The sequence below is a fragment of the Brachyistius frenatus genome, unplaced genomic scaffold (assembly GCF_029030835.1).
Source record: "Brachyistius frenatus isolate BFR_SWC_R1_liver_20210118 unplaced genomic scaffold, ASM2903083v1 Contig_156, whole genome shotgun sequence".
Classification (NCBI taxonomy): domain Eukaryota; kingdom Metazoa; phylum Chordata; class Actinopteri; family Embiotocidae; genus Brachyistius; species Brachyistius frenatus.
In genome coordinates, this window is record NW_027210755.1 from 917,690 (window position 1) to 926,495 (window position 8,806).

Below are 8,806 nucleotides of genomic sequence, written 5' to 3' on the forward strand. Positions count from 1 at the left end.
GGAACAATGTGACACTGACTTAACACGTGTGTGTGCGTGTGTGTGTGTGTGTGTGCGTGTGTGTGTGTAGCACCGTCCTTGTCTCAAGAGTTGTGAAGCGTAACAAAGGTCATTGAAAATAGCAAACACAAGAAGAAAAAAAAACAACTAACGACCTGTTAATTTCTAACCAGAAAAAAAAACCTAACAGGTCGTTAGTTTTTTTTTTTTTCTTCTTCTTCTTTTTCCTTCTGATGCACCAACGAATACCATATATTATAGGCAACAGTGGAAATGTCACATCTCAAATTTAATTTTCAATTTATATGACCTTATCTTATTTTCCGGTTTCCGGTTTTAATTCGGTAGAAATAATTCTCCTCTCGCGAGACTTCAGCGGTATCTGAGCACTTGGCGCATGAGCACATCACTCGACTTCCCATCGCCCTGCTGCACGAGTCGAAATGAATTGGTCGGGATGGTCTTATCAACTTAACATATCTACCTGATAACCGTCCTCGGTTGTGTCTGACTCGTGTTGCGTCGTCTCTGCTCCGCCACGTTTCCTCCGACAACAACCAGGAGGAATATAAAGGAACAACATGACGCTTTTCTTAGTCATCTAGTTGCAAGCTAACGAGCTAGCGTAGCCAGCAGCACAAGCAGCTGCTGACATTAAAGATATCCGTTTGGGAGGGAAATGTATTTTCTCTACACGATTATTGCATCCTTAGGTTTCTTTTTCATTTTGAAATGGATGAAAAAGAGGAGGTATTTCACCGAGCTGAGAAGGCTGGATGGCAAAACTGTTGTTATTACAGGTAAACACGCACGACTCAGTCCCCCGTTATCATCGTGTTGGTGGACTTGACACACCGGTTTGGATTCAGTCAGATTTAACATGCTGAATGAATGAAACCTTTCTAGCCCACAAGGGGGATTTGTTTTGAGCAAAGGGCATCAAAATCTACAGCAAATGACACATAATGTGACAAAAAACATCAAATCAAACCTGCATTATTTCATGAATAGCATCATGAGGAAAATCCATGACTGCTGATTTCAAACAGTAATATTTTGGTCCTTCTTAAGTCATGAGACTTACATAAGCATTAAATGCACGCGTCTACTATTATTGTCGACTGTTTTTTTTTTTACCAGGTGGGAATTCTGGCATCGGCAAGGAGACAGCTGTTGCCTTGGCAATGAGAGGCGCCCGTGTCATCATCGCTTGCAGAGACCTGGACAAGGCTGAGAAGGCTGTGAGGGAGATCAAGTTCAAGAGTCACAGTCTTAACGTCGCCCACATGGTGCTGGATCTGGCCAACCTGCGCTCCGTGAGGGAATTCTCCAAGAACTTCCTCCAGATAGAGAAGAGGCTTGACGTCCTGATCAATAATGCAGGTGAGGGTGTCAAACACATTTACAGTAGGTCTCTCGATACAGACGAGGAACTTCGTTTCTTCTAATCAGCTGACACTTCACAGAAGATATGTTTGGACTCTTTTTCCATCTTTCTTTCCGTCTGTCCTGCCTCAGGCATGCCCGGCGTCCTGGACTGGACGGACGACGGCTTCAGCATGTGTTTTGGTGTCAACCACCTGGGTCACTTCCTTCTAACCAATCTGCTCCTGCCTCGCCTGAGGGAATGCGCCCCCAGCCGGGTGGTGACCCTCACGTGCTCCAGCTACAAATACCAGAAACTGGACTTCCAGGACCTCAACTACAACCTGCTGCCTTTCTTCACCTACTGCCGCAGCAAGCTGGCCAACATCTACTTCAGTCAGGAACTGGCCCGCATCACCGAAGGGAAAGGAGTGACCTCTTATGCTGTGCACCCTGGTAAAAGCTGCTGTTTCCCACATGAATGTGAAAACTTAAGTTGAGATACCATATTATTGAAGGGCAATTCATGATAACATGAGTGTATGTGTGTGTGTGTGTGTGTGTGTGTTTACTGAACGAGATTTATTTCAATTTTCACATTGAATTGCAATGTTGATGTCCAAATATAAAAAAAAATGCATTTACTGTCACAAAAGGTGATGCTACATTCTCAGATGATTGTTACATGACTTTGTTGTTAGACTCTGATATAATTAGTTTAGTTTGGGTCACTTTCCTGTTCCAGCTTCTCCGGTGTGAAGATTTGCTGCTTTTCTCTGTTTTATATTATTGTAAATATAATATTTTGGGTCTCGGGCTTCTGGTCAAGCAAAGCAAGACATTCAAAGATTAAAAACCTTTCTGTTTGGTAAACTATAATTTTATCATTTTCAAGTATGGAAGAAAATAATCAGAAAATAATTGATGATAAAAAACCGTGAGCAGCCCTGCTTCTTGTTTCAAAAGAAGTTTTTTTTAACAGCTGTATCAATAAAGTTTATTTTTATTTCTAATAACAAATATTAGGGTTGGGCTATATAACAACAGATACAATGAAATACCTGAAACCAATCTGTTGTAATATTGTAATATTGGATTTACTGGCTTTTTATTTCACTGAACTAGTCAGCTGAATGTCCTAAAATACAGTAAATAGCACAACAACATAAAATGAACCATATTTATATCAGAGATTTGAATCACCAATACAGTACATGTATTTTGACAGTCTGGTGTCTCTGCTTCATGTGTTCCTCCAGGTTTTGTCCAAAGCGGTTGGACGTGCCACTACTCGGTCCTGTTCCGGATGCTGGTGCAGGTGATCATGTGGATGTTTTTCGTGCCGTGTGAGATTGGAGCTCAGTCTGTCGTCTACTGCGCCGTGTCGGATGAAGCTGCCAAACACAGCGGCGGTTACTTCGTCGACTGCCGATCTGCCACGCTGCGTCCGTTTGCAAGAGACGCTGGTGTGGCAAAGAAACTGTGGGAGGCCAGTGAGAGACTCGTGAAACTGGCTTAACGGTGGAAGCCCAGAAAAACGGTTCTTGTTTCTGGTCATTTACAACCCTCCCCTCCACACCCGATCTTTTAATGTATATATATTTATGTTTATTTTTGTGATATTGTGTCATTCTTGAACATTTTTGATGTGTAAAATGCAGATTTAAATATATTGTAACTTGTGTATTTAACAGAAAACGCTTTTTCATCAACACAACTTGTGTATTATCATTTTTCAACGATGAATAAAAACATATTTTATTGTGGGTGTTATTTTTTTTTTTTGCTTTACAGGGTAAATATAATGTAATTTAATCAAAACTCAGGGTTGTATAACACAAAGTACACTGACATGGTGATTTCAGCCTCACCAGACAAAATTTATGTTGTTTAAAATGGTTAATTAGTCAAATTGTACCCTCTGCTGGTAGAACAATTAAATGCCAACTGGCTTCTCCACTTCAAATAAAAGTGAAAATGAACATGTATTTTTTACAACGCTGGACGGCGCCGATACGCCATCACAGGACCGAGGATCTTAAACTAAAAAACAAACTTTGACGGAATAAAATATGGATTCTTAAGCAACAGGTATTTAGTGAGTCTTACCGACAAAAGATAATTAAAATATCACAGGAAATGGCGGAGAAAATCTCTGGTTGAAAGTTTCCTGAGCCGCCATGTGTGTTCAGAGACTTTCAGAGATCCTGTGTCTCTGAGCTGCAGCCACAACTTCTGTTCAAGCTGCCTAAAGAAATTCTGGGAACAAGCTGGAAACAAAAAGAGGAGGACAGATCAAGTAGTTTATATGTAGGGCTGCACAGTTGTTTACTTTCATTCATGATTTCAGCTTCTATAAATCCTCCAGTCATGATTTATCAGACACATTGGTGCCATTTTAGTGATAATTGTGCCGCCCTGATCAATAATGTGACTGGAAGCTGGTTCTTGTTCTACAGTGATAAACTGCTGTTGTCTCCGACTGGATCGTCTGTTTGATCCGACACTAAAGTCAACTTATTGTGCAGCTCCATTAGAAGCATCAGTCTGCCGTCCATCTGTGTTTTACTTTGTGTGACAGCGCCCCCTGCTGGAGATCATTCACTCTCTGAACTGCCTCTAATCAGCCTGTTGGACTCCAGTGCTGTTCCTCAAAGTGACATGCAGGCTCAGTGGAGCAGCCGTCACAACATACAGCCCCATAGAAAAACATGCAAAATCATCATCATCATCATCATCATCATCATCGACTTCCTCATGGTCATCCTCAGTGCCACAGTCAGTCATATAATAATCCTTCTCATTATAATCCTCTTCATTATATCTGGAGACAACAATAGTTATATGCACCTAAAAAGCTGAGAAAATAGAGAAAGGTGGAGTATACCAGCATTCAGTAGAAGATGAGAAGCCAAATAAAAAGGAAAACACCAAAAAACAAGTGTCCTGTTTAATGTCATGCGAAGAAAATGCTGCTAGTTAGTTGCCTTTGTGTAATATAGGAAGTGGTCAGAGGTGAAAGGTCAAGGTCACTCTGACCTCAGTTCTGTTCATGCTTACGAACATGTTATCTCAGGAGTACTTTCAGGGAATTTCTTCCAAATTGTCACACGTTCACTTGGACTCAAAGATAAAGTGATTCGAGTTTGGGGGTCAAATGTCAAAGAAACTGTAATCTCACATCTTCTAATTCTTGTAAATGTGATATTTCAGGAAGACTTTGAGGGAAGTTCTTCACTTTTTGCACAAACGATGACTTCAAGTGATGAACAACAAGAGAATATTTTGTTGTTCAAACATTAAAGGTGAACGTCACTCTGACCTCACGTCTGTCCCATTATTTTGAACTCCATTAACACTTTGAGGGAACTTCTTCAGATTTGGCACAAATATTTACTTGGATGAGAAGATGAACTGATTACATTGCAGTGGTCAAAGGTCAACGTTACCTCATGTTCGTCCTCCTCAGTGAAAGCATTGCCATAACTGAGGAACAGAAGAGGTGGTTGTGAAGACATTTCACCTTCAGATACTGAATTAGTGACACTAATCTTTGGCGTCCACCTTGAAACTGCAGTGAATGTATAAATCTTCTGAGCTGTCAGGTTTAACAAATGGCTGAGAAAACTGCTCTTTTTGAAAGTTACCTGAGCTGCCATGTGTGTTCAGAGACTTTCAGAGATCCTGTGTCTCTGAGCTGCAGCCACAACTTCTGTTCAAGCTGCCTAAAGAAATTCTGGGAACAAGCTGGAAACAAAAACTGTCCAATTTGTAAAAGAAAATCTTCTTGAAAGAAGATCCTGGAGTGAATTTATCACTGAAGGAACTGGCTGACTCGTTTGCTGGGAGACAGAGGACCAGTTCACCTGAGATGGTAAAAGAAAAGGAGAAAGAGAAGGAGGAGGTGCTGTGTGATAAACATCCAGAAGTCCCTTCTTGGTTCTGTGAGGACGAGCAGAGAGCTGTGTGTCCTGTCTGTGAGTTTTCTCTCCACCAGACTCACAAAGTGGTTCCTGTAGAACAAGCAGTCAGTGATCTGAAGGAGCAGCTGAAATCTGACTTAAAGTCTCTGCAGGACAAGAAGGACAAATACAAACAAGTGGAGGAAACATACAATGAAATGAGTGAACACTCCAAGAAGCAGCTGTTGTCCACAGAGAGGCAGATCAGAGCAGAGTTCAACAAGATCCACCAGTTCCTGAAAGAGGAAGAGGAGTCCAGACTGGCAGCTCTGAGGGAGGAAGAGGAGCAGAAGGGGAAGACTATCAGCAGAGAGATGAAGAGGATTCAGGAGCAGATCTCCTCTCTGTCAGACAGTATCTGTGCTGTTGAAGAAGACCTGCAGAAACACAACGTGCCGTTCCTCAGCAGTTATAAAGCCACTCAGACCAGAGCCAGAGCCCAGAGCTCACTGTCAGATCCACAGCTGGTCTCAGGAGCGCTGATAGATGTGGCCAAACACCTGGGCAACCTGTCCTTCAGAGTCTGGGAGAAGATGAAGGAGAAGGTCCACTTCAGTCCTGTCATTCTGGACCCAAACACTGCACACCAATGTCTCCATCTGTCTGATGATCTGACCAGTGTGAGACGTGGGGACACAAACCAGCAGCTTCCTGACAATCCAGAGAGAAACAATAAATATGTCACTGTTCTGGGCTCTGAGGGTTTCAGCTCAGGGAAACACAGCTGGGAGGTGGAGGTGGGAGACCATCCTAACTGGAATATAGGTTTAGTTAAAGAGTCAGTTGACAGGAAGGGAGAAAGAAGTTTTTCACCAGAATATGGAGTCTGGTGTTTAGTGCATCGCAGTGGAAAATACACTAATGGTGTTGGTAAGACTGTCAGAGTGAAGAAGAGTCTCCAGAGGATCAGAGTCCAGCTGGACTATGACATGGGGGAGGTGTCCTTCTACAACCCTGAAGACATGACTCACATCTGCACTCACAGAGACACTTTCACTGAGAAACTCTTCCCATATTTCAGTATTGGAGAAGCTGGTGATGCCAAAACTTCTGATATCAAAGTCTGTCAGACTGAGATTTCTCTGTAATGTTCAAATGTCCAAATTCCTGAATTCCAAATTTTTGTGTTTGATTTTTTATTTAACTCTAAACTCATCTTCAATCTTTACAGTCAAACATTTTTGGTCTTGATGTCTTTTATTTTTTCTTTAAAGCAGATTTGATGTCCCTTCATTGATTTGTATCACGGTCTCTGTGTTCTGAAATACTGTCAACCATCCAACAAAGGTTTGATGTACAAAATTTAAAAGATGTAAAACCCAGAAATTGTTTTTAGTTGGAAAGTTAATCATTACTTTAGAAAAGTAGGCGTGTTAAAACTACTCCTTTCAGATCTGAAAAATCAAGTTAAACATCAGATAATCCAGAAAGATATCAAATCTATGAAGTGAAACTTTATTACTTGTTCAGTTTAAACTCTCACTGAAACAAATTGATGTGGTTTTAATTATTAGCTGAGTTAGCAGCAACTAAACTCACCAGCTGCATCAAATACTTTGTTTCTGGTTGTGTCACATGTTTTTAGTCTTTAACACATTTTAATTGGATTATTTTCCTCTTTACTCTCAGAGTCTCAATGAATTAAAAAGCACGATGTGTCTTTTCATGATGTTATTTTGTTGTACAGCCGACTTGATTTGATGTCGAGGATCACAGAAATTGTTTCTCCAACTGTGTACCGTCTGAAATCAATCAGGTAAAATGGTTTTCATTCATTTTGTTGTTTTCATGGAACTTCAGTGCAACATGAAAACCTAAAGAGTTGTTCCCCCCAGAGATAACTCTTTGACAGACTTCAGTGATGAAGGGTTTCCTTGTTTGTTTTCCTTTCTTTTCTTTTTTAAATGGAGACTCCTGTTTTTTAATGATCATCTTACGTTTGATGGAATTCTCCAAAATGTTTGTCAAGTTGTAATATGACTCTGATCATGTTGTAATCTTCATGATGCTGCTTCCTTGTCTTATAACAAATGTCGTGTGTCCAGTGAGTTCTCACGTTGTGCTGCACAGTCGTGTTCTCATGTTACTTTCTCTGTTTTTTAAAACATTACAGAAGCTTTAATGTTGAAGTTGTTCTACTTCTTAAAAGAAAGATGAATTCAACACAAACTTTGTCTACAAAGTGATGAAACTGTTTCATATCAGCTGGACACAAACTTTACTGATCAAATGTTTAAATATTTCAGGTTATCAGCATCTTTGTTTTAGTAACACAACATTGTAAAGTAGAATATATCCTCTGTAATAAAATCTGTTTCAGTCTTTTCATCATTTCTGTTTTTGACTTTCTTTCATATTTTGATGAATGATTCCAGTTTTGGATCTTTGAACTTTATTCTTTCCAAACATGTGTTTTACAATAATTTAGTTTAGACTTGGTCTTCTTACAGCGCTGCTGAATTATGTGATATTTTATAGTTTATACAGAACAAGGTCAGTAATGAAAGTGAGAAATCTTAAGAAATGTGTGGAAACGGCAAAAGAAGACAACAAAGAAAAACTATTTCAGTGTTAAATTCATTTTGTTTCCAACTTGATCCATTTTTTAGGGACATAATTCTTCCATCTGCAGAATGTCTTCAACTCCACTGACTGAACAGTTTACACTCAGGATGTGATTGAATGGAGGGATTTTAATTCCTGTGATCACCACAAGATGGAGACAGAGATCTGTTCAGGCTGGTTATTTCAACACTGAATATTTTATTTCCACTTTCTGACCTTTTTAATATTAATGTTCACTGCAGAGGTTGATAAAAGTATTTACAGTTATTTATATGTATTTATATAAGTATAACACTGTTTCCTTATTGAATATTAATCATGATAATTGATGGGACACTTCATCAGAAACCTGTTTAAAAATGATTTACTTTTAATATTATCTGTCTAACTTGAGTCCTTTCTGCTGACTTTCTGCTTTTCACCATCATCAAACCTCAGCTGTAAAACATACAGACGATTACTGAAAATAATACATGTTGAATTCTTGTCATCTTTTCTGTTCTTTCTTCTCTTCTCATTTATTTTACTGATATTGAAGAAAAACTCGTTGTTGTCGTTGTTTTCGATGATATGTGTTTTTTAAAGCAGAACCTCTTTTAATGAGTCGGTCTTCAAGTGAGGAGCTAGTGTCTCACAACAAACCGGATCAGGACTGGACTCGGTCCAGAGGATCCTGGTCTCTGTGCAGCCTGGAGAGCTCCTGCATGTTCTCCATGGAGGAGGATCATTAAGCCCCGCCTCCAGGAAGTGGACTTTGTTCAAGGGGCCGATGTCCAGCAGCCTTTCTTATCCTGAACAGGTTTTCATCCTGAACATCAACTTTAAATGTGATCCTGTGATCTGGATGTATTTAGTGTTCATGGCTCCACACACACGTTCTTGAAGGAAAACACCACACAACACGACAGGATGCT

At 40.0% G+C, this 8,806-nt stretch overlaps 1 protein-coding gene and 1 pseudogene across 1 annotated transcript; both read left to right on the forward strand.

Moving 5' to 3' along the window:
• The first annotated feature begins 410 nt into the window (after positions 1-410).
• Positions 411-3,131, forward strand: LOC138631435 (retinol dehydrogenase 14). The gene is made up of 4 exons (XM_069716379.1): positions 411-800; positions 1,141-1,383; positions 1,519-1,821; positions 2,625-3,131. The coding sequence occupies exons 1-4, from the start codon at positions 680-682 to the stop codon at positions 2,882-2,884; spliced, it is 927 nt and encodes a 308-aa protein (XP_069572480.1). The 5' UTR covers positions 411-679; the 3' UTR covers positions 2,885-3,131.
• Positions 3,132-4,979: 1,848 nt separating this feature from the next.
• LOC138631417 (nuclear factor 7, brain-like) lies at positions 4,980-7,658 on the forward strand (annotated as a pseudogene).
• The last annotated feature ends 1,148 nt before the right edge of the window (positions 7,659-8,806 follow it).